The sequence below is a fragment of the Helianthus annuus genome, chromosome 3 (genome assembly GCF_002127325.2).
Source record: "Helianthus annuus cultivar XRQ/B chromosome 3, HanXRQr2.0-SUNRISE, whole genome shotgun sequence".
NCBI classification, from domain to species: Eukaryota; Viridiplantae; Streptophyta; class Magnoliopsida; order Asterales; family Asteraceae; genus Helianthus; species Helianthus annuus.
Genome location: NC_035435.2, coordinates 6,436,467 through 6,463,397, shown reverse-complemented (window position 1 = coordinate 6,463,397; position 26,931 = coordinate 6,436,467). Strand labels below are relative to the sequence as shown.

The following is a 26,931-nucleotide window of genomic DNA, read 5'->3' as shown; positions in this document are numbered from 1 at the left end:
ATAATTATATATTTAAAAATTAGATCAGGAGGTTTTGTGCATTAAAATACACTTTAGACGAATTTCGATTCATTTGACATGTTTCCCTTCAAGTGAAATATGCTTTTTACCGGTTTGACCCGTTAGAAATAACATATAGCCCGATTAACCATGCATAAGTAAACGGGTCAAAACAAAATCGCAAGCCCAGATCAAACTAATACCGGCATTATATGAGCTTTTCTATGAGCTATATTTATTAACAATGTTTTGACTTACAGATTTTAACAAGGGTCTCCAAAAGACCTCCAAAAATGGTACTCAAAAGTCAAAGCTATTCACTTCCATAAAGCTAAAATCGGCCTATTAAACCCCGTTTTGCTTCCGGTTAAACTCGAACTCAAGTTTTCGATTTTCCTAAACCCGATCTGCAATCAAAACAATTCAAAATGAAAATATGTAGCGACAATACCACCTGAGAGTTTAAAACAACTCGAAAGGTACGGTGTGACTTTACAGGTCAAACATGTTGCTTCAAGAAGCTCTGAACTTACAGGGGTGTTTGATGCGCAAGTAAAATAGGGGTGCTAAACGGGTCGTGTTCGCTGGTTGGCGGGTACAACCCGACACGAACCCGAAAATTTGACATGGACTCGAACATAGTTGTCAATAGCGGCTATAGCGACCGCTATAGCGTGCTATGTAGCGAGGCGACCAAGTGTCGCTATCTGGGTCATAGCGACCAATAGCGTGAATAGCGACAGTTAGGTTTTTTTTTGATGTAAATAGCAATTAGATATAGCTATAAAATAGCTGGATTATAGGTTTTTTTTAAATATACATGTAAAACAGCATATATACCAAGGTATTTTGATATAATATACATATAAAAATTTTCAAAATTCTTTTTCTAGTGTATCACTATTTATAAAATAGCGGTCGCTATTTGTCGCTATTCGCTATGTAGCATATAGGTCCCTTGTCGCTATTAACAACTATGGACTCGAACACAAACACGAACGGAACCCGAAAACCGTGTCAAGAGTGTCAGACATATGAACCCGTGTACGACAAAAATATTCACGGGTTGACGGTTGAAACGAACATGACCCATTCAACCTATTTTTTTTTTAATTTTTTCACTTATTATTACTCTAAATTTACATTTTACAACAAAAAAAAAATACAACTGTATATAGAATAATTACATTTTAATTATAAAATCTTATCTCAATTTTTCTTTTAAGTTTTAGATCTTTGCATAAAGTACCCAACCAATTTAACATATGACATTGAATACATATTAAAAAAATAAATAAATGGGTTAAACAGGTCAACCCACTAAACAGTCGGGTGACACTAACCCGAAACCGTTTATACTAAACCCCAACCCGCAAATTTCGTGTTAGGTTCATGTCGTGTCATAAATCCAGAGCCGTAAAGTAAAGGTGATTATCTGACTTTGTTTCTTAAGATCAAGCTAATCATTTTGGATACCCAAACAACCCGTTATAGTTTAACCGTTCTATAAAACTATGCATCTAGTGTGATGCTGCATTAATTTAAGAACCGAGAGAACAAAAAATCAACCTTATCCAAAAGAATCTCCTGAAATTGTTGTGGGAAAATAGTAAGATTCTTATAGTTAGTTGATGCTACCTGCAGAAAACAAAAAAAAAAAAAAAAAAAAATAGTTGTTTATATCAAACCAAAGGGCATATGCTACCTCCAAATATCTTTTATTGTTGTATGCAAGTAACCTTCTATAGCCGATAAAATGGTGACGTGGCACCATTCATTTTGACAATGTTGGGATGTGCCACGTCATCGTCTTTACCTGCTATAGAAGGTTAGTTACAACAATCGTAAGATGATACTAAGATGATACTGAAAGTATGTCGCATAGAATGGGAAAAAGAACGTGTTCTTCGTTGCAATCTTGGTTTAAAAAAGCGCGAAGCGCTCCGAAGCGTTTTGGTTCCAAAAGCTTTAAGCGAAGCTTCAAGCGCGAAGCGAGAGCTTCACGTATACGAAGCGCTCCATATTATATATAATTATATAATAATGTTAATTTTATATATATGTATAAAAAATAGCTATCCATATTATATATATGTATTTTATAATGATAAGAGTTAATTGCTCGGATGGTCCCTGTGGTTTCAACTTTTTTCACGTTTAGTCCCCATCTTTTGAAAATAGCAGGTATGCTCCCTATGGTTTGTCATTTTGTTACTCGGATAGTCCCTGAGTAGATGTCAGTTAGTTTGAAAATAGCAGGTATGCTCCCTATGGTTTGTCATTTTGTTACTCGGATAGTCCCCAGAGTAAATGTTGGGGGACTATCCGAGTAACAAAATGACAAACCATAGGGAGCATACATGGTATTTTCAAAATGTAGGGACTAAACGTGAAAAAACGTGAAACCACAGGGACCATCCGAGCAATTAACTCTAATGTTAATTTTGTACTTTTATGCATAAATTAAAAAAGTTTAAGGACCAAATGTAAACTACTGAAGATAGAGGGGGTTAAAAGTTTAAATAGACAAAGTATCTTTACACTTTTTAAGTAAAAAGTTAGAAGTTTCAGGGACTGAATGTAAACTAATGAAAGATAGAGGGGTTAAATGTTTAAAAACCTTAACTTATAAAAACCCTAAAAGCCTAAAAGACAGATACGCGGCCGCTCTCAGCATCTCTCTTCTTCTTCTTCCCCCTTCTTCCTGGTTTCCGGCTGAAAGCAACTCCGTCGCCGGAATTTGTCGCCGGATTTCACATAGGAAGTCGCTATATCGTCGATATAAGGTCGATATGTACCTTGTAAAGACTGTTGGGCTTAAAAAATGGCCCAAATGGTGATCTGATTGGCTGGAGCGTCGCTTCACATTGCTTCACGTAATGTAACGCTTCAGACCCAAAAAAGCGTTTTTTCCAGCGCTTCAGCGCTTCACGCTCGCTTTAAGCGCGCTTTTTTAAACACAGGTTGCAATGACAAATAAAAGTAAGTTGCAATTTAGTGCAATAAGTCCTAGAGATGAATATACCTCGGACACTTGACGGCAACTGATGTATGATTTCCATGGTTGCGGTTCCAAAATAAAAACTCCGTCCTGTTTGGGATCAATTACACATAAGAAATGGAAAGTGTAAATAAAAAGAAGCAATTTTGGCACATAATCTATGTGGGGTCAAATAAATGGGTCTTAACTAGTATAATACATGGGCTTAATTAATATATTTACAATTAACACTAATAATAATTATGTAGCTAATTGAACACTTACAGGTTTAAGAAGCCGCCAAACCTTTGAGAATAGTGTTATTAAACCCTCATCACCCCAGTTCAAATGGATCCATTTTGAAACACTTAGACTGCATTGCGATTTGTGAAAACAAATGCATTTAACGCTCGACGGAAACGAGTTAAATGGAAACAAATTAATTAAAAAAGATATAACTAGAAAGGACACTGATCAAATGGGCCGAAACTCGAAAGTAGGCCTGTAAATGAACCAAACGAAAACAAACAGAGGCATGTTCGTGTTCGTTCATTTAACTTTAACCGAACACGAACGCGAACATATAACCGAACATGTTCTTTATTCATGTTCGTTTATTGAGAAAAGGGGCATGTTTGTGTTTATTTTTGTTTGTTTGTTTAAAACCTAAACAAACAGTTCATGAACGTCCGAACAAAAACAAACAAACATAAACGAAAGGAATTTAACAAACAATAAACAACACAAATGAACAAAAATAAATGAACATAATTGACTAAACATAAACAAGCATAAAGTAATTTTTTTTTTTGTAAATTAGTGATTACTTACGATAAATTCTATTGGAAAACCTATTTTTATTACTAGAAAGCGCAAAGCTCAATTACCAATTAGTTATATTTATATAAGTAGTTTGGAAGTCTATTTTATGTTTAATATTTGAGTTAATTACTGTTTTCGTCCCTGTGGTTTGTCAAAAATCACTATTTCAGTCCATTAGTTTAAAATTTGCGATTTTAGTCCCTGTGCTTTCACTTTCGTAACCATTTCAGTCCCTGTGGTTTCACTTTCGTAACCATTTCAATCCATTTATTTTGTTAGTACAGGGACTGAAATGGTTACGAGGTGGACTGAAATGGTTACGAAAGTGGAACCACAGGGACTAAAATCGCAATTTTTAAACTAATGGACTGAAATAGTGATTTTTGACGAACCACAGGGACGAAAACAGTAATTAACTCTTAATATTTATATAATATAACTACTTATGTATTTATATTAAAACAAACAAACAGAAACAAATGTAAATAAACGGACGTTCATGAACATAAATGAACGAACAAACGTTTGTTCGTGTTCGTTTAATTAAATGAACAAAAATTTGCGTTCATGTTCATTCGTTTATTTAATAAATGAACAAAAAGGAACTTCCCGCCAAACAAGTTCACGAACAGTTCACGAACGTTCGGTTCGTATACAGACCTAGTCGAAAGTCACTAGCATAATCATATGCTAATGCAACACATTAATTGGTTATAAAATCCAGGGAAAGAACAATAAAGCGTTCGTGCGCCAAATGATCCGACCCAAATCCATTTTTAATCCACTCGTATATAATGAACTGCCTAGGCAAACACTCCTATATAATGAACTGTCTAGGCTGAATCGACGGAATAAACTTACCAAAGAATGGTATCATACACGTTATCCCCTGGCGTGGAAGAACCAAAAATGAAATTTTCTTTCCAGAAAGAGACGCGCTCAAACAGATGTGAAGTAAAATAATTCCCTGAAATTTCAACCCGACCCGTTTTATCAGCCACATCAGTTGTAATATTGTTTGTTTCAGCACTGTTTGACTTGTCAACCTTTGGATGCTTCTTGCTTTCACTCATTTTCACAATTCTTCTAAGATTCCAATGTGCGTCCTCAATTCGAGCTGGAAATGAAGATCTGTAAGTGTTCTTTAATTAACAACGTCATGAATCTGTAACATTCTGTTCTGAGGTTTTCAAGACCAGAACCACTCACCTGAATCTATGTCAATCCCGACGATTTTCTGGCAACCGAACTTTTTTGCTGCAATCACAAAAAAATGAATATGCATGCCTACATGTACAGTCAGCTTACTAGCTTGGTTTAAATTGTTCATCAAATATGTACTTTGACTCAAAACTGAAATTGAAGATTACCAATCGTAATGGTTATTAATCCGCTATTGCAACCAATGTCAAGACAGTTTTTCCCTTCAAACCATTCCTTCCTCATAATCTTTATCCTAGGATCCTCTTCCAAGCCTTGATCAATCTGAACCATAAAATCAAAAGAAAACACAAAATTCAATACAATTTACAATAGAGGCGTGCATGGGTCGGTTTTTGGCTCAAACTGAACCAAAAACCGAAATATAGTTTATGGGTTCTTAAAAACTTTTTGGTTTTTTCAACTTTTGGTTTTTAATATGTGTTTGGTTCGGTCTCGGTTTTGCTATTTGGGCTTGAAATATTTTGGCTGAAGTTTAATGACTCAAATTATGCATTAATATTTAAGTAGAAAATGAATTATATCAATGTTTTAAAAACCGGTTTTTAAATCATACCGGGATGGTCTTAAAAATGGTTCAACCGGTAGAACCGGGTTGTACCGGGTGGTTCAACCGGATAAACTAGTTAACTCTATAATTTCATAGAGATACATACGTACATGAATTATATTGACATAACTTATCAGTTTTAATTTTTTCACTAACATAATAAATTATAATATAACTATTATCATGTCCTCTTTCTTTTTCAAGTTTCAAAATACAATCTTTCCAATAACATTGCTTTACCCGTATAGACATACATACATACATACATACATACATACATACATACATACATACATACATACATACATACATACATACATACATACATACATACATACATACATACATACATACATACATACATACATACATACTACATACATACATACATACATACATACATACATACATACATACATACATACATACATACATACATACATACATACATACATAGATACATACATACATACATACATTACATACATACATACATACATACATACATACATACATACATACATACATACATACATACATACATACATACATACATACATACATTACATACATACATACATACATACATACATAATACATACATACATTACATACATACATACATACATACATACATACATACCATACATACATACATACATACATACATTACATACATACATTACATACATACATACATACATACATACAACATAACATACATACATACAACATAATTACTACATACATACATACAACATACATACATACATACATACATACATACATACATACATACATACATACATACATACATACATACATACATAACATACATACTATTACATACATACACATACTACATACATACATACATACATACATACATACATACATACATACATACATACATACATACATACATACATACATACATACATACATACATACATACATACATACATACATACATACATACATACATACATACATACATACATACATACATACATACATACATACATACATACATACATACATACATACATACATACATACATACATACATACATACATACATACATACATACATACATACATACATACATACATACATACATACATACATACATACATACATACATACATACATACATACATACATACATACATACATACATACATACATACATACATACATACATACATACATACATACATACATACATACATACATACATACATACATACATACATACATACATACATACATACATACATACATACATACATACATACATACATACATACATACATACATACATACATACATACATACATACATACATACATACATACATACATACATACATACATACATACATACATAACATACATACATACATACATACATACATACATACAATACATACATACATACATACATACATACATACATACATACATACATACATTACATACGTACGTACGTACGTACGCGGCGCGCACCAAAATAACTCTAGAATACTAAAAACCCATACCAAAATAACCATGGGGCCGGTACCGGTATTACGGTTCAAACCGGTTATACCAGATTTTACCGCCGGTACGAATCTTATGCCGTTTCACTTATTTACCGGGGTGTTTCGTACCGGATTTGCTTCCGGAACCGGTAATACCGGTATAACCGGCCGGTATTTACCGGTTTTTAAAACACTGAATTATATTGTAAAAAAAATAAAGTATTATTACCATTTTCAATGTTCTCCAAATTATCGGTCTTCTAGTTGTCGTCCTAGTCCCTGGTCATAACTCCATATAATCAACACCTAACTGTATAATTCAATTTATTTTCGGTTACTCGGTTCGGTTTTCAGAAAATACAAAACCAAAACAGTACCATAAAATTCGGTCTTCACAAACTACAAGACCGATCCATCGGTGTTTTGTATGGTTCTATTACTTCGGTTAATTTGGTTTCAAATCGGTTAATCCATTTCCAGTTCATCCCCAATTTACATGAAAAATTGAGAATATTAAGTAGCAAAGTATAGTTGCATGCATTGACATAGTTGTCAATAGCGGCTATAGCGACCGCTATAGCGCGCTATTTAGCAAGGCGACCAAGTGTTGCTATTTGGGTCATAGCGACCAATAGTGTGAATAGCAGACAGCTAAGCAGTTAAAGCGGTCCAAAATCGAATAGCGGTCAAGGTCCGCTATATGATATATAGGTTATAGCGGTGGTATAGCGGTGATATAGCGGTAATTTTTATACCATGCATAATTTATGTATTTTGTTATATATTATATACATAGGGTAGGGATCAAGAGTGAACCATATTTAAATTGTGAACAAAAACGAACAGATCCTGGGCGTTGGATGATGAGATCTTGATTATAGGATTTTAATAGTTTTTTAATTAAAAAAAAAGAATAAACTGATACATAGTAACCGTATAAGGGCAAATTTGTAAATTTCAATCCTACAAAACCACCTCTACATCATAACTTCTACCAACAACGAAAACACAGTCGTCTTCATCATCTCTCCTCTTATCGGCGATTTCTGCAACATGATAAACATCAAGAAGGATCATTAAAACAAGGTATCATTACATAGTGTAGTATTAATTCAAGGGTTTTGAATGTTCCGTCTTTATACACACGAATCTTCGCGTCTCGTAATCTAGGGTTTAGTTCGATCTGTGAAATCAGTCGTTTGGTAGTGTTTTTCTCATGTTTTTTTTAGAGAAAAATGCCCGGATAGTCCCTGTGGTTTCGCCTTTTTTCACCTATAGTCCCCAACTTTCTAAAATTACCTGAATAGTCCCCAACTTTTCATTTTTTGTTCCCGGATAGTCCCTGGGTCTAACTTCAGTTTGTTTTCTCTGTTAAGAGGGTGTGAAATGACAAAAATACCCTTTCCTTAAAAGGCCAAACCATAGGGACTATCCGGGCATCTTCTTCATTTTTATTTATAAAACTCCACCACCACACTTCATCTTCAACCTCCACCCACCATCACCCTCCTCCACCCTCCACCATCGCCGCCGCGCAGAACCACCGAAATCATGCAAAACCGAAACTGAACCCTAAATTTTGGCGGTTTTCTACTCACCCCTAATAGAGGGTAGATTGGTAATTTGATTACATCTTAATATGCTAATTGTGGGATGTGTTTTTTCTTTCCAGGATATTGAGAGGGAGAAACAGAGGAGTGAGAACCCGGAGGCGATGGAGGAGGATGTGGAGGATGAGGTGCCGGAGATCAAGGCGGCGCATTTTGAAGAATCGATGAAGTTTGCACGAAGGAGTGTTAGTGATGCTGACATTCGTAAGTACCAGGCATTTGCTCAGACTCTGCAGCAGTCTAGAGGTTTCAGGTCGGAGTTTAGGTTATCTGAGACTAGCGGTGCGGCCGCTGGTGCCGGTGGCTCGGACCCTTTTGCTGCTTCTGCTGGTGCGTCTGATGATGATGATTTATATAACTAGCTTTAAAGCACGACACTCTTTATCTTGAACTTTTGTAATTTATGTAAACTTTATGCTTTTGTTTTACAAGACTAATTCTCCCTTGTTTCATGCTTTGATTATGAGACGGTGAACGTTTCTGAAATGCTTATTAAATTTATGAATGAACTTTGTAAATCGTCTTTACCCTCCTCCACCCTCCACCATCACCGCCGCGCAAAACCACCGTCATTGTCGTCGGTGGCAAAGAGGACGACGACAACGACGGTGGTTTTGCGCGGCGGTGATGGTGGAGGGTGGAGGAGGGTGATGGTGGGTGGAGGTTGAAGATGAAGTGTGGTGGTGGGATTTTATAAATAAAAATGAAGAAGATGCCCAGATAGTCCCTATGGTTTGGCCTTTTAAGGAAAGGGTATTTTTGTCATTTCACACCCTCTTAACAGAGAAAACGAACTGAAGTTAGACCCAGGGACTATCCGGGAACAATAAATGAAAAGTTGGGGACTATTCAGGTAATTTTAGAAAGTTGGGGACTATAGGTGAAAAAAGGCGAAACCACAGGGACTATCCGGGCATTTTTCTCTTTTTTTTAATATAATGGTGTTATTTGTTCATATGTTTTGGTTGATTAGAGATTTGTGCCGAATGTTTATGAGTTATTTTGCCCTAATGTCCCGAAATACCTTTAATCCAGAAGCTAGGGCTTAGTTTGCTGAGACCATTTAACCGATTAGTTGTGTACTTTTTCAAACTTTATCATATACCATTCAGATATGTTGTATATCTATCCCGGCTTGTGTATCTTAATGTAGTGTATATCCGTCGTTCTTCTGTCTTTTTTGGAGATTGCGAAATACGTCCAACTTTTAACGATAGGTATATTTTGTTGTCTATAAAGAAAGTAGTATTTGTGTATTTGGTCTGATTACATAGTGTAAGATACTGATTTGTATGTAATTGTGTCAGTTTAGTAGAGTCTTGTAGTTCAATCTCATTGTTCTGTAAAAAAATTCAATTGAACTAATGTTGTTTAAAAGGGTTTACCCTGTTATGTTAACTATTATAATAATACACATGTGTAAGTTATAAGAGTACACATGTGTATACAACTTGTTGAGACTGTTGTGTACATAGGATATGTGGTTGTGACGAAAAACACGAATTTTGTATTTAGGTTGCACGGTTTTTACAATCTATCGATTTCATTAGTCTAAAAAAAGGGACTTGAACTGAGCTTGTCAAGAATGGTGTAAAATGGTAGCCTAACTGTTATACGAATACACATGTGTAAGTGATGGGAATACACATATGTTTAATACTGAACAGGCTGAAAAGTACATATATGTAGGTAATGTGATACATTTTTTTTGTTATCATAGAATTGTGTACTTATTTCTCATATAGTTAATGTGTAAACATCTTTGGTTCTCATATAGTTAATGTGTAAACATCTTTGGTTCTAATACTTTACCAGTTGATTGTTTTCCATGGTTTGTTTTAGGTGATTTAAAAAGATCAAAATGAGAACTAGTAAGTGGATTTATTAGTAAAAAATAAATTGCATATCATTAAATGAGCAAGTATTTCATTAAAAGAGGTTGTTAATATAAACATGTAGGGCGAAAAAGCGAACGGATAGCTGGTAAATGGAAATCAAGATTTATAAACAAAGCAGAAGACCCAATTATATGTTCTGATAATGAAGAAAGTAAAGTTGTTTGGAGCGTTGTACTTATGATATGTTATTTATTGGGTTACCTAGTAATAGAAAGGTGTACGTGTGTACTTTGCCATGTGCATCCTCTAACTGACTTCTATTATCTGCAGCTGACAAGATGAAGAAGGGAGTCATTCGGAAGGTTGACAACGAAAATTCGACACATACGTTGTCTGATGATGATTAGAATATCGTATGCATGTATTTTAATTTTTTTTTGTTTTTTTCAAACACCAGGCTGAGGAGATGCTGACCAAATCAAGTTATGATGAAAACAAATGATAGAGATGTTTTCTAGCGCCTTGAGGGTTGTGTTGGAGGAAAAGGAGGAGCTAATGGACCTGAAAGAATACGGGAACCTTATTTTCCCAATTCTTGAACGTGGACATTATTATTTGGTTTGCTTTGACCTGAAAAATCTGGCGATAACAGTCATAAATAATATGCATCCTTCTGAAAGTCCAGTTAAAGTCGTTGACGATGACGATTTTTTCTTAAAGTCAACTCCGATGAAAGTGGTACGTGACTGTATTTATTTAATACACAAGTGTACCACAGGTTTATTTAACCAAGTTGTTTTATGTGCAGAAAGATGTGGTCGTCAAGTACCTGAAGCGTGTTCGTCATCCACGTTGTTATGATATTGCAGCTCGTCATCTTGTTCGTTTGGAGATAGGTTGGGCGACGATAGGAAACAATGAAGACTACGGAATATACACAATGCGACACATGGAAACCTGGATGGGGATCATTGAAGATCGCTGGGAAGTTGGGTTCCCAACCGACATGGCTAAAGCAAAAACGAAGATAGCACAACTTAGGAAGAAGTATGCAGCGAAATTGATAACATCGGAGGCAAACAAACACCGTGAACGTATTCTAAAAGAAGCCTACCAATATGCCGACGTCAACAAAAAGAAATAGATCAAAAGACTGCTACTGGAATTTATTTTGTGTAGTTTTGTTTTCCTGGTGTTGAAACAATATATTTACTTTTATTTGACTGGTTTATCTGAACAAGCTCCTTATTATGCTTTGTTTTGGAGGGTGTTAATTATGTTATGTAGAATTATCGTGTATGGGATAATGTTTACAGTCATCGTAACATCCAATTTCTGTATATATTTATAAGTTGTACGGTCACGCTGATGTGCATTCCGCATGTTACAAAAATAGTATAGACAATTAGTCTGATTAACTTTGAGCCTTATTTCACACATATGTCTAACGCGCTGTTCATCTTCACTCATTTATATCAAAAAAGGTTATTGCTTGGTAATGGTTGGCTTCTGCGCTGCTGCTAGTTGGTTCAACGTCTAGGCTGCTTTGTCATTTTCGTTGAGTTAATTGGGCTCTACGTAGGATCATGAACTAAAAATTCATCTTCCATCATAAATGGTAAAACCCGGCTCTAGTTTGATGATTTTTAGATTCTTTACTCAGCTTTTTCGTTTTCTTACTCCTGACTAAACGATACAATTAACAGTGTATCATCAAAGGCTCACAGCAATTAACCCTAGTAATAATAAAAGTAATGCTGACGGTACTTCGTGATACAAGGCGTTTAAGTAAACAAATTGATGAGTCTTCACGCCCGGCAAAGTGAACAATATAGATTAATTTTAAGAGCAGGTTTTAAAGAGGTCAAGTTTGTCATTTAAAAATTGATATCTAACAAAGGTAATAGAATGTTAGTTTTCATATTGCGTTAAACTAAAGGGATGCCCATACCTTCTTTTCTTATCGGTTTGGCTTGTTAAACTACGATTACATCAACAAAGAGGTCAAAATTCCTACTGAACAAGTGCTAAAAAGATACCAGTTTGTTCAAAATTCACAGCTGATAAAAAAGATATCAGTTTACTTGCAGAAGTGTATCAGAACTAAAAGATACCAGTTACTTTGTTGAACAAAATCTGCAACTGCAGATATTGCTCGCAATACAAACAACATGTCCACATATACACCTCTAAAATGATATCCTACTGGGTTCAGAATACACATATGCAAATATACCATTATAACCTACTGGACTACATGTAAATTTAACCTATAGCATACATCGCGAGTCAAAATAGGATACAAGAATATTGTCAAAAACAAAGCATGGATAGTGGATACTGGATAAGAATTAAAAAAACTCAAAATACGTCGGTCGTACATCTGAAAACAAACTACATAAACATGTAATCTAATACATAAACCAGCAGGCTGTTTAGAAAAATAGGCGAATGTTGTTACGGTTTACGGAAAATATTCTTCTCTTACAAAATCCTCAGACCCAGATTCTTCGGTTTCTTCATCTTCGTATATCTCATCTTCTTCGTCGGTTGTCGAGTCGTCCTTAACCGGATCCCCCTTTTTGAGTGGACAGTTCCTCTTATCATGATCCCTAACTTGTTTTTTTGCAGAAATTGCATTTCGTTCTCGGTTTTTTACTCTTCTTGATTGCTTTCTTTCCCGGACTAACTGTTCGTTTATGCTTACCACATCCTTTGTTGCGTATTTTCCGCGGTGCCGTGCAAGAAACCTCGGCTGGTTGTTTATGCGCAATTACATCCTCTATCACAACACCTTTTTTATTGATTGAATGGTCGCATGGTATCTCGCTGAAAAGCTTATCTTTGATAGCTTTTATCTGGTCACTTAACTCTTGTAATTTCTCAATATTGCCACGCACCCTATCTCTACACATGTTCACGTTATCACAAATCTCGTGCCACAACACACCACTCCTACTTTGGTCGTCACATAACCTATTCTCCAGGAAGTGAACACTTGCTAGGATGGCATCTCTACACCATCTCGGATGTATGTATCTAGCTATGAGGAATTAACAAACTGGCTGTAGCATCATGCTGAACGTTGGTATCTGTCATAAGTTGTAAACCTTAAAGATCCTAAAAACTAAAAATTACATAATACAGCTATGTATTGACACTCAACGATTCTGGAAACCAACTTGTATAAACAATTGTTTTAAAATTATACCTTGATGATGTTCTTCTGCTCGTTTAGAGCTCGGATGAGTTAACAAATTGGCTGGACCGTCGGGCTGCTCGTTCATGTCTGTAATACGAGTACCCTCTGTCAAAAAAATATAATTCTTAAGTACTATAAAAAATACACAAAAAATATATAATACAGCTATGTATTACCACTACAGCGACACTCAATACTGATTTGTATAAACAATTATTTAAAAATATACCTTGATAATGATCTCCTGCTGGTTCAGAGCTATGAGGAATTTCAAAAACGGCGGCAACATTGGGCTGATCGTTCGTCTCTGTCAAAAGGGTATCCTCTGTGGTGAATTATAAATCTTAACTGTTAGTTAAACTAACCAATACATAATACAGTTATCTATTAAACTCACAATGACATTGGATACTGAATTGTATAAACGATTGTTTTAAAATTATACCTTGATGATGATCTACTGCTCGTTCAGTGCTCTGAGGAACAAACAAATTGGTTGCAACATCGGGTTGATCGTTGGAATCTGTCATAAAATATAAATCTTTGGAATTATAAAACCAAAACCGAACAATACACAGCTATGTAATCTCCTGAACGCCACTGGAAGCAAACTTGTATACATAATTTTTTTAAGATTATACCTTGATGTTGTAATCCTGGTCGTTGAGAGCTCTGATGAATTAGCAAATTCGCTGAAATAACATGCTGATCATGTGTCGTGATTAGTAAATCTTCAGTGGAACAAATTCGCTGCTCAATTGGTTGTTGATAATCAGAAGAACGAATTGAATGATGGTTGATGATATGAAGAACGAACTGGAAGATATGGGCGCATATTTTTTTTTGGTTGATCGATTGAATTTTGAATTTGTTAGACATGTTGAAGCGTGGGTGGTTTATCTGATAACTGCCATGAGAAATTTAAAAATAAAATTATATATAACACTATAAATGTTAAAAGACGATCCTACCCTTATGTTAAGGTTAAGAAGATCTATGGCCAGGATCTGTTCGTTTTGTTCATTACTTGGAAAGTGTTCACAAAAGAACCTAAACCTATATACATATACCATTAATTTTATATTTTTTATATATAAATTCACAAGTATGAGGACTAAATATAAACTAATGAAGATGGAGGGGGGTTATATGTTAAAATACCCAAACTTAAATAACCCTAATCATCCCCACTTTCATCATATGCCGTTTCCCGCTCCCCTTCTCTTCTTCATCAGGCATAGTACCCAGTTATCTCTACAATGGTTCAAAATCATGGAGCAACAACTGATTTTTGTTCAAATTAAGGTAACAATTCGTTTCACTTAACCGATTTGGTCAAATTTTGACTAATATCTGATCCAGTTTTGACCGATTTGGTTCGATTATAGGCAACTTTTGACCGATTTTTTCAAATTTTGACCTAATTTGACTTTTACCGCTATACAGGTTTCCAAATAGCGGCCAAATAGCGGGCTATAGCGCCGCTAATAGCGGAACCGCTATGAGCCACCGCTATTTGGACCGCTACAAACCCATACGTCCGCTAACCGCTATAGCGCCGCTATTAACTGCATAGGCAGACAGTTTTTTTTATGTAAATAGCTGGATTTATAGGTTTTTGTTAAATATACATGTAAAATAACATATATACCATGATACTTTGATGTAATATACATATAAAAATTTTCATAATTCTTTTTCTAGTGTATTGCTATTTATAAAATAGCGGTCGCTCACTATGAAGCATATAGGTCCCTTGTCGCTATTTGTTGCTATTCGCTATTAACAACTATGTGCATTGATCAGATGTATGAATCCTAAATTACTAATATTCATTGTAAACATCAAAACAAAGAAGATCAAAACAATATCATCATATAATTACTATTTAACTAAGCTTGATGCATCAAATTAGGGCTGAAAACAAACCCTAGATACCAAAATTGTGCTGAATTCTCAAGAATTGATGTCTAAAACAGTAAATTCAATGCATGAAGAAGACGAAGAGTTGAAAAATGAATGAAATGATTATGTGAGAAATTAATTAGGGTTTACTTACTCGATAACCGTAATAGTTTCTGTAGTTGCCGAATATAGCTACTTCTTTCTGCTTCTTTCTCTTCTTGTTGGATTGTTTGTTGTCATTGATTGCTTGTACGCTGTCGTTTTGAGGTTTTTCTTCGTCTTCCATCTTCGTCTTCTAGGGTTTATGCACACAGGGTTTTGTTGTAGTGAAATAAAATTGAGTCAATAAATGTTTTAGTCGATTGTTTGTAAAAAATCACTATTTCAGTCCATTACTTTAAAAATTGCGATTTCAGTCCATGTGCTTTCACTTTCGTAACCATTTCAATCCATTATTTTGTTAAGTACAGGGACTGAAATAGTTACGAGGTGGACTGAAATGATTACGAAAGTGAAACCACAGGGACTGAAATCGCAATTTTTAAACTAATGGACTGAAATAGTGATTTTTGACAAACCACATGGACTAAAACAGTAATTAACTCTAAAATTTAATATACAACAGGTTTTTGAACTACATTAATGTATAATTTATTATATATACCAGTGAGTTGGTATTGTTTCGGTTCGTTACAGTATCCGTACTCGGTAGTAACCCAAAAATATAAAGTCGTGGTGATAGGGCCAAAAGAATATCTAACCCGTGTAATATACCTAGGGGCATAAACAATCCCAGAGGCTTGAGAGTTACCCGTGATCGGCTCGGTTATAAGCTCGAACGAGCCGAGCCTTGACGAGCATGAGCTCGAGCCTGAAATAGAGCTCGTTTAGTTATCGAGTCCGCGCCCAAGACTGAAATACAAAGCTCGTTTAGACTCGCGAACCTAAACATCGTGCGCCTAAACAAAATTTAGTTTTTTATATATATAATAATAATGATGATAAGATTGGCAAGCCGAGCACGAGCCGAGCTTTAGATCATTTAAGCAATATACAAGTGAGCTTGAGCCGAGCTTTTAGCTAGTTTGGGATTATTCTCAAAACAGCTCAAACCGAGCCGAGCCGAGCTTGAGCTTTGCATTTTACTCGCGAGTCGAGCACGAGCTCAAATAAATAAGGCTAGAACCGAGCCGAGCTCAAGCTTCATAAAAACATGACGAGCCGAACTCGAGCCTAGTCGGGCTCGGCCCGGCTCGTTTACACCCCTATAATTATACCGATCGAAAACCATAAATACACATACCGGTACCTGTTCCAATAATAACGAGGCAATACCTATCTTGTTCAGCTGCCCAGCTGGAATCGATTTGGTTCATCAGGTACTAAAGGAAGGTTGCCAAATACAGGTATGATCCAAAGGTACGTATAGATTTGTTTTATTCTTGCATAAGTCAAACGTCAATTCCTTATTCAAATCTGCAGATGCTTGTAAGACTCATTTCTTAAGGTTCCCTATGAGTGATAATTGACATGATGCCAACATGTTTCATATTAATTTTTATACTAGACTTACAGTCCCCAAACATATTGAATCTTCAATTGATTTCAAGACATTGATTTGAAGACCACATCATGTTCGTACAAAACCGAGAATTAATGTTTAAACAACGGTAAGATGTATTGTAAAACACACAAGTTCAACATGTATTGGAACAAATGATGCATAAAGCAATGATTTCACCAATTCTACAATGCTATTTCCTCTTTTTCCTTGGCTGTTCACAATTAATTTCACCAAAAAAAAAAAAATACACATTATTAGCCATTCTACCAAGATTTCAAATTTGTGACAAGTTGCAACCACTGCTCAGTTATCTACAAAATGGCGTGGGTGGTACAGTTTGATGTGTGCGTTTCAGCCCCGAATGAGTAAATCTTCCACATCATCATCATTCTAGCTCTTTTAGAAAATCAACGTTATCAACAAAGACCTGCAAATTATCGTCAAAAAAGTTATCCAAATGATTTGCCCTTTGTAACGCATCTAGTCCCTAGCTAACAAATCTAAAGGTTTTGAGCAGGCCTAAGTTAGGGACTCAATGCGTTACAAAGTGCAAACCACAGGACCATCCATGTACTTTTAAGCAAAGTTGGGGACTAAATGCGTTACAAAGTACAAACCACAAGGACTATCCGTGTACTTTTAGAAAGCCAGGGACCAAATAAAAATTTTGGTAAACAATAAGGACCATGCGTTTACTTTACTCTTCAGTTTAATACTGTTATAAAACTGTTTTTGTAGCACATTAACTATTTTTATATAAAATTTGAAAATGAATAAAAGACGTTCATGGGTCAACCCAACCTTGCCCAACCCTTTCATACGTAATAAAAAACCTCTTTCAACACTAAACCATTTTGACCCGTTCCAGACCCGCACATCTTACCGTTTTCCAACCATCAGGGTCCAAACATGCGGTAATTTTGGTGCTGATACCAGGTAGGGGCCCGGGTTCTCTGGTAACCTTCCCGCCAAAAAGCTTAACCGCTTCTGCAGTTTTATAAACATCGTCTGTGCCTATTGCTATCTGTTACCGAGCAAAAAAAAAAAAAAAAAAAACAAGTTACCAAATTTGACTGATTAGGATGATATTCGATGACATAAATACCAAAAAGAAGTCTCGGTTGACCTGAGCGTAAGCGTTTCCTTTGTCGTATTCTGTGACCCCGTAATTATAAGTCAACTCCAGTACAGCGTTTTTATCTTCTGGTCCGTAACCCATCATTGCAATGGTGTACTGCAGAATCAACCAAGTGCTTTGTTCGAATTATTAATAAAATATTATAATGAATGATACAGGCTTATTTAAGACGACAATACATGTCAAATTTAAACATTTTAGAAAATATGGAGATTCAAGATCCCAAATATGAAAAAAAAAAAAAAAAAAAAAAAAAAAAAAAAAAAAAAACCTTGATTTAATATAAAAGAGTAAAGTACACAGATAGTCCATGTGGTTTACCAAAATTTTGGATTTGGTCCCTACCTTTTCAAAAGTACACAGATGGTCCTTGTGGTTTGTACTTTGTAATGCATTTAGTCCCCAGCTTTTCCCAAAAGTACATGAATGGTCCCTGTGGTTTACATTTTGTAACACATTTAGTCTCTAAATTGGACATGCTAAAACCTTTAGTTTTGTTGGCTGGGGACTAAATGTGTTACAAAGTGCAAACCACAGGGACCATCCGTGTACTTTTGGAAAGCTAGGGACCAAATCCAAAATTTTGGTAAACCATAGGGACCATATGTGTACTTTACTCAATATAAAAAGAGGAAGATTATAATGTCTATAAACAGGAAGCCTGCAACAGCATAAATAATAATCTAGATAATAATGAACAATGTACTCTCATCAATATAATCTTTTATTTATAAAAAGATTATATATTTTGGCACGTGTAACATTACTCTCATCAATATACCTTGTACTCAGGGTTATCTCTTCGGCGAAGGAGCTCCATACCAAAAGCCTAAAGTACATATGAGATTAAAAAAAAAGTTAGTCCACAAAAATAAATAGAATGTGATAATAAAATATTTTTTAATTAAGACAAAACCAGACACCTTTTCATGTTAGCCCACAAAAATTAATAGAATGTGAGAATAAAATATTTTTTAGATAAGATAAAACCACACACCTTTTCATGAAAAGCTATAGAACGATCAAGATCTCCAACACGAAGCATTACTTGACAAAGGGGTTCAGGAGTGGGACCCCTTTCTATAAGCTCAAATTTATAACCATCGGGATCTTCGATAAATGCGATTATTGATTTTCCACCTTTGACGGGACCCGGTTCCCGGGTTACGGTGCCACCCTTGGCCTTTATAAGATCGACAGTCTTGGCAACCTGCAAAAACCCAAATCTTTGTTAAAACCTATGCAGTTAAAGCAGTAAAAAAATCGGATATTGGTCAAGGACCGATATTTGAGATATAGGTTATCGCAGTGGGAAATCAGTAATTTTAATATCATGTAGAATTTATGTATATCTATATAGCAATTTAACACTAACAATTCGGTATACTCTCCTATCGTTAACAAATTAACCTTTTGCAACTTGCAAAACACTAACAATTGTAGCACGTAGGAAATGATTAAGACTTAAAACACTAACATTTAACAATTAAGACTTAAAACACTAATAGCAGCCATAAGAAGAAAGACGAATGGTAGAACTAAGAAGAAAGGTACTGATCATAGTTGTTAAAAGCCATCGCCTCTTGCGCCTAGGCCCAATTTCCTAGCAAGGCGAGGCAATTGCGCCTTAAGTCAAGGCAATTGCGCTTTAATTCTCCAAGTGATGATTCATGCGTAGGTTCCAACGAGATTCCTAGATTCCTGAGAGTTTTCGACCAAATTCTCTAAATTCTTGCAAGATTCTAAGTAGATTTCTACTTTTATCTAATGAAACTCTAGCAATTTTATAACTTTTGGTACTAAATAGACGATATTAAATGTTATATAATAGCTTTATTTTATTTTATTTGAAGAATAGTATAATTTTCTATTATATAAAAATATTTTAAGTTTTTTTTTGTTGTACGCTTTTTTTTTCTCGGGCCCACGCTTTTTTTGCGCCTTACGCCTAGGCCCCAGGCGATGCCTATGCGCCTTGAGTGCGCTTAACGCCTTTAATAACTATGGTACTGATATCGGGAAAATCGGTGATATATCAGCAAAATTTCGGTCGAATCATATTTATCGATAGCGAATAGCGACAAGGTACCTATATGCTACGTAGCGATAGTGATGAAATAGTGCCCGCTATTTCGTGTTTAGCGATAAGGTAGTTAAAAATTTAAGAAATAAAAAATAGCTATCTATAAATTTTATATGTAAATAATGTTAATTTTATACCTTTTTATATATAAATTTAGAAGTTTAAGGGCCAAATGTAAGCTAGTTAAAATAGGGGGTTTAAATGTTAAAAATACACAAACTAATTTTACACTTTTGTGTAATTTTTTTTACAAGTTTTAGGGACTAAATGTAAACTAATGAAAGATAGAGGGGTTAAATGTTAAAATCCATAAAGTTATTTAACCCTAACACGCAAGAAAACACAGCCGCTCTTCTTTCTCCTATTTTCCAGCAAGTTTCCGGCAGAAATTGCAGGTTTCCAGCCGGAATTTGTCGTCGGAATCCGCTATAATCACGCTATTCAGTCACTACGTAACAGATTGCGAGACATTGGCGCTTCGCTACGAAGCGCGCGATAGTGAACGCTATCTGCGCTATCGATAACTATGGGTCAAATATTGGTCAATATCACCAATACTATCGGTACCTATATTTGACACTGATATTTTACATGGGGACCAATAACCGATATATTGGTGATATAATACCGATATTAACTACATAAGTTAAAACGAGGATAATATATCTAAATGGAGACGTGATTTCGACCCGTTTACTTAGAGAGCCAGCAACGGGCCAGCGTCTGAAGATATTTCTGGTCAACCCAACCCATTTTGTAATTATTTTATAAAACTGAACTTCAAAAAGTATTATGGTCAACCCAACCCATTTTGACCCGTGCAAAAACTTCATGGTGTATATGCAGATGCAAGAACTTAAAGAGGACGCAAATGGTATAAGATTCACTCACGTCATCAACCGCAATGCCAAAATGACCGAATGCAGTTCCAATGTCGTATTTGTCAACTCCATAATCTGGAAGCATAAATGTTATTAGTCATAAGCAAAGAATCTATATATATTTATTCGGCTTTGAAACTAACCTAGAGGCCTCATATGAAGTATCATGCTATACAAGTTAACATCATAAAAGTATAAGGCAACCACCGATGTTACTATCCAAACTAACACTTCTTTTTTGTTTGAGTAAAATGTCATTTTCGTCCCTAAGGTTTGGCTAGTTTTGCGACTTTCGTCCTAAGGTTTGTTTTTCCGCATCTGGATCCAAAAGTTTGAAATCTTGCCATTTTCATCCAGCTCGTTAACTCCATCCATTTTCTCAGGGACGAAAATACCCCCGACTTAACGGAGAAAAATGGATGGAGTTAACAAGTCGGATGAAAATGGCAAGACTTCAAACCTTTTGGATTCAGATGCGGAAAAACAAACCTTTGGACGAAAGTCACAAAACTGGCCAAACCTCATAGACGAATATGGCATTTTACTCTTTTTCTTTTCTTTTTTTGAAGAAAGAGGGTGTGAATAAAACGAAAGAAAATATGTACGCAATGCAATCACATATTTTTCGAGCATATAATGCTTTGTGTCCGCATTGATGATAGTCAGTTTTTTGTGCATTACAAACAATAGTTTAAAAATGGTTTACTATATGTAAGTTCAATCACAAAGTGAGAATCTTCTGGTCCATATCCAAGAAACGCATTCGTGTATCTCTCCTCGGGTATGTCTCTTTTTCTCAACAGTTTCATTCCCAGGCACTCTGTATAAAACCTGCAAGCATAAATCAATTGATATCCACATATTCACAAATATTTAAGAATTAAACTGTTGAAAATTAACATGTGGTTAAATTTAAATGTTACTTTATTGTTCTATCCATATCCCCAACACGGTAAACAACATGAAGCATTCTTCTTTTGTCACTTTTTACCCATTCCAATGCATTTTCCTGTGTGATTGTTGTGCTTCCTTGAGCCATGCTTACAATTGTTTTAGCTGATTTACGGTTTCCTTCTTGTCTATTCAGACCAAAACGTTGCGATTGTGGTCCCACTGGGCAAATATACAAAATCATAAATTTTAAATAAAGACCAGTTAACCTTGCAGCCCTCGTTTTTCCAAATTTTTTAAACATACAATAAGCAAGTTGTTATACTAATACCATATTACATCTGAATTATGCATTTTGTAAATAAATATATAACATGCATACACATTTAACTCTAGGCTGCCGCCTGTTAAATTTCATAGATTTTTGTTGGATCGGTGTATTGAGTTCTTGTATCTCTCAGTTTATTTATCAATTTAATATATCTTTTGACCTTTCAAATTCATACTCTGGCTTGTTTTGGGCTAGTAAAAGGCTCTTTTTGGGTAATTAAAGTTTATTTAGGATCAAATTTTGAAAAATAACTAGACGATTGTGAAAAAGAGCTCTAATTTAAGCTTGAGCTAAGAGCATTCACATTGGAACCTCTATATCCATACTTTCTATATAATATAGAGAGAAATATAGAGAAAACAACTAAAACAACACTACATTGGATTCTCTATTATAAAGAACATTTTATAGAATAGTAAAGTACACCTCTATATTTAGAGGTTTATATGCAACTCTTTATTTTTTTTTGTGTGTAGGAAAGAGAAAATAATAATAAAATAAGTGTTTGTGGGTGAGATAGAGGTAGAGATAAAGAATTGGATGTGGGATGTTTTTGAAAAGTATACAAAATTTATAGAAAAATGTATTTTTTAGATCAAATTTATAGATGAAGAAGAAGGTTCCAATGTGAATGCTTTAATCGAACCTAAATTTCAATATCAAGCAATAAATGCCTAAATACATATGGGACACCTTAGGCAAATCCCATATTGTTCAGTTCACAAGAGACTGAGAGAGATGTTGAGTCATAAATGTCCGACCCTAAATCCCACCAACGTGTATCGGGCGCATTGACTATTTGACCATGGATGTAAGGAAAACTACACAGTTAGGGGCTGTTTGTTTACCTCTTAATGAGGCTCTTAATGGTTCAGACCTCTTACGGGTTCAGCACTTAACGGTTCAGACTGTTTGTTTCGTGAGCAGATGTCTGAATGGTTCAGACATCTGCCTCTGAATGGTTAAGTATTATACTGAATCTGAATGGTTAAGACCTCTAATCTGAATTGGTCATACATTTGTCTCTGAACGGTTAAGCATTATACTGGCTCTTAATGGTTCAGACCTCTTACTGGTTCAGCACTTAACCATTCAGAAGTTGGCAAACAGCCCCTTAAACATGCTTGGGTGGGAATCCCGGGTTGGTGACCTTGCTAAAGTTCACATTCAATAACCAAAAACAAATTCATGACCTCCTCATAGGCAAACGATATCATTCTCGTTTCATCTCTAGTCCTATTTACAAAGATGGGGCAAACCTCATCGAGCACGCCGAGTCCAAAGACGTTTCTATTATACGACATTACAACTCACCAGTTAAGCGTGTTCAGGTGTCCTAAAAACTTTCCACTCAAGAGTAACCAAAAACGAACAAAATTTTTAGCAAAATCACACAACATTATTCCAAAATCCTAGTTCCTACATGTTCCTAACAACAATTCTAACAAAAAACACCTAAAATTACACGAATGCCCTAAAACTCATCCATTCTTAAGCAAACACTAAACCTAATTCAGCAAATTAAAACCATATATCAAACAAACAACCCTATCAATCATTCTATCCACATACACACATAACAAAATACTCAAATCAACATAACACAAAACCTAATCATAATTTCACATTCCATACCACTGAAACCAAACCGAATCGAACCGAACCGCGAAGACGAATCGCACACGGAGATTCCACCACCAAACCGAGCAGTTCCGAACGGTGAGATCGAAGGACGGACCGTTGACGCCATTATCTGCACCATTTTTGTTCAATAATTTTCACACATAAACAATTAAACACACACTATCGATATTTTGAGGCGATTTTTGTGTGTGTGAGTGAAGTGTGTATGTGTGTGTGTGAGAGAAAGAGAGAATAAAACTGGTTTTGTGTAGGAAGAAGAGAAGGATTGATTCCGCTAAAAGGTGACGTATGAAAGGATGAGATGAATGTGGGTTTATCGGTGTTTTGGGTTTGTTTGGTTGCAGGTGTAAGGGTATTCTTAGCCAGGATAACATCTTTACACGTGCATAAGAACCAGAGGTAAGAGGTTGGCAAAAAACCCGGTTTTGTTAACCGGGACCGGTAGACCAATAACCGGCTAGCACGGATACGGGTATGAGACTGGGATACGGGGACGATATGGGTACAGGGAACGACAAAATTCAAAATACAAGATACGGGTACGACAAAAAAAATATTAAAAATAAAATTATATTAAACAAAGTCCAAAAAAAAATATTAAACAAAGTCCAAAAATATATTAAACTCCAAAAACACTACTTAAACCATAGGTAATTAATTATCGTTAATTGAAACGTTTTCAAATTCTGGTTCATCTAGCGAAAGATCCTACTATTGATAGTGATACTTGATAATTCGCTGAATGATAATTCGATCCTACTGTTGATACTTGATAATACAATGACGTGAATGTTGGAAGTTAAAAGGCCGAGCATATGTAATTTAAAAAGGCCAACCATTCGTATTTTGGAAGTTAAAAGGGTTAAAACCCTAAATATTTTAGGAAACGTCCCCGATACTTTGTTTTGGAAGTACCCGAGCCGTCCCCAAGCATATGTAGAAGTCCCCAACATCCGAGTACGTTTGGAAAACGTCCCCGAGCCGTCCCCGGGACGGGTACTCGACGTAAATGGTGTCCCCGTGCTTCATAGATAACCGGTTTCTACTTAATATTAACTGCTGGTTCGTAACCAGATATAGATATTTTAGGGTGGTACCGGTTTCTAGCCGATGCACTGGTTAACTAGAAAAAGAACCGAAAAAATAATTTATATTTTTGAAAATAACCGGTTAATTAACCGAAAATAACCGGTTAAAGTAATAACTGGTTAAAAGAAAAATGATAAAATAACCATCTAAACCAGTTTACCGACCTGGGTACTAAAATAAACCGATTTGTGCACCTCTAATAAGAGCCATAGATGGAAAAAAGAAAAACGAAAAAAATCCCGGAACAAATTAGGAACTGGATATGGAGGAACCATTATGTAACTGACTATATCCACAAGGCATACATCCAAGTGTTACCACATCCTTTGAAACTAGTTCTGACATGATAATACACGACCCGAACTAGTTAAAACCCGAGAAAAAAATCAGAACCTGAACCGAACCAATCATTTTCCTCCCTAAAGACCGGTTATATATCCATGTTTCAGTGGAACAACTTTTGACCATACCTGGAACCAGTGGCGGACCTACCCACAGTCGTGGTTGGGCGGCTGCACCCCTTGAAAAAAAAAATAGTGTATATTTTAGGCAAAAAAAACCCGACCGCATCCCTTGAAAATATGGTTAAACGTCTCATCCGCACCCCTAGTAAATAATTTCTGAGTCCGCCATTGTCTGGAATTGGTTTGTAATCGGAAATTCGGAATTGCTTTTCGAAAAAAAAAAAATCCAGGTTTTGCGCAACTCTGATAAGAGCCCATGTATATACGGGCTTTTTGTTATCATTGGCCCAAATTTATCCAGTTGTTAAGTTAAACCCAACTTCGTTAATCTTGGGTTCAGTGGCTCATAAACGTGTAGGTTTGGGCCTATGGCTCATTAAAGTATAGGTATGTTTGGGGTTTTATTATTCTGTACAACAAATGTTATGTCGATAATTTACTATGAAATCATAAATTAAATATTCTTTTTATCTATGGTGTTGATAGCCGAAAGACAATGGGGGTACATGTACTAATCGGCGTTTGTCCGAATTGCTCAGTGTTATGTGTCTTATGTCCAAGGCTTGATGCAAAACTATTATCGAGTTGGGGGTCTCACTCGAAGCAGCTTCTCTATTCTTACGCGGTAGAGGCAAAGGTTGTCTACATCATAGTCACCTAATTCGTGGTTCGCTCCGGTTCGGGTACGCGGTTCGGGTTCGCGATTCGCTAGATGGCACGAATTCGGTACGGACGGGGGTAGGTTCATTTCGGTACGATCCGGTACGCTATTCCGGTACGGTGTACCATTTATAATGTTCATTTTATATTTTTTTGTGTACAAACTTATAAGTTTGAAGACCAAATGTAAACTAGTGAAGATAGAGGGGGTTAAATGTTAAAATAAAACAACTAGTTATACACTTTATATGTAAAAATTTAAAGCTTTACACACTAAATGTAAAGTAGTAAAAGATAGAGGGGTTAAATGTTAAAAATTTCTAAACTTATTTAAACCTAAAGTTGAAACCCTACGCACAGCCGCTATTCTACTTCTTTCCTGCTGATGGTGCAGCACCAGAGCCAGGATTCCCAAGTTACGAACAGCTCTAGAAACAAGAATTGGAACGATCCAAATTAACGAATTGAAACGACGAATCAAACCTTAAATTCGCGAATTGATAGCGAATTGGTTCGTATACGAATTCCGTACCAT

At 35.5% G+C, this 26,931-nt stretch overlaps 2 protein-coding genes across 4 annotated transcripts; both read right to left on the bottom strand.

The window, feature by feature from the left end:
• Positions 1-208: 208 nt before the first annotated feature.
• On the bottom strand, positions 209-16,003 carry LOC110928556 (probable RNA methyltransferase At5g51130). Of its 3 annotated transcripts, none has more exons than XR_004888176.1 (9): positions 15,806-16,003; positions 5,173-5,287; positions 5,012-5,059; positions 4,664-4,919; positions 3,266-3,353; positions 3,026-3,091; positions 1,740-1,819; positions 1,570-1,638; positions 360-407 (listed from the first exon to the last, which is right to left on the bottom strand). XR_004888176.1 is itself a non-coding variant. In XM_022171567.2 (8 exons), exons 1-8 carry the CDS (start codon positions 15,935-15,937, stop codon positions 318-320), a joined length of 864 nt encoding a protein of 287 aa, XP_022027259.1. In that variant the 5' UTR covers positions 15,938-16,003; the 3' UTR covers positions 209-317. The 3 variants fall into 3 exon arrangements, 1 of the variants encoding a protein (XP_022027259.1); XR_004888177.1 differs by having other exon boundaries at positions 1,740-1,816; XM_022171567.2 differs by lacking the exon at positions 1,740-1,819 and having other exon boundaries at positions 209-407.
• Positions 16,004-17,304: 1,301 nt separating this feature from the next.
• Positions 17,305-24,461, bottom strand: LOC110928555 (probable lactoylglutathione lyase, chloroplastic). Its single transcript, XM_022171566.2, has 9 exons — positions 24,175-24,461; positions 22,241-22,430; positions 22,024-22,148; positions 21,328-21,392; positions 19,351-19,563; positions 19,135-19,182; positions 18,342-18,449; positions 18,099-18,239; positions 17,305-17,642 (listed from the first exon to the last, which is right to left on the bottom strand). Exons 1-9 carry the CDS (start codon positions 24,299-24,301, stop codon positions 17,601-17,603), a joined length of 1,059 nt encoding a protein of 352 aa, XP_022027258.1. The 5' UTR covers positions 24,302-24,461; the 3' UTR covers positions 17,305-17,600.
• Positions 24,462-26,931: the final 2,470 nt, after the last annotated feature.

Bases quoted from the DNA above. Each gene is read 5' to 3' on its own strand.
- LOC110928556 (XM_022171567.2), bottom strand. From the start codon at position 15,937: ATGGAAGACGAAGAAAAACCTCAAAACGACAGCGTACAAGCAATCAAT. The intron at 5,060-5,172 runs GTAATCTTCAAT...TTGTGATTGCAG, and splicing joins ATTAATAACCATTACGATTG to CAAAAAAGTTCGGTTGCCAG. The intron at 3,354-4,663 runs GTAAGTTTATTC...ATCGCAATGCAG, and splicing joins GTGTATGATACCATTCTTTG to TCTAAGTGTTTCAAAATGGA.
- LOC110928555 (XM_022171566.2), bottom strand. From the start codon at position 24,301: ATGGTGCAGATAATGGCGTCAACGGTCCGTCCTTCGATCTCACCGTTC. The intron at 18,240-18,341 runs GTCAACCGAGAC...GCTCGGTAACAG, and splicing joins AAGGAAACGCTTACGCTCAG to ATAGCAATAGGCACAGACGA. The intron at 17,643-18,098 runs GTAAGATGTGCG...GATAATTTGCAG, and splicing joins ACCCTGATGGTTGGAAAACG to GTCTTTGTTGATAACGTTGA.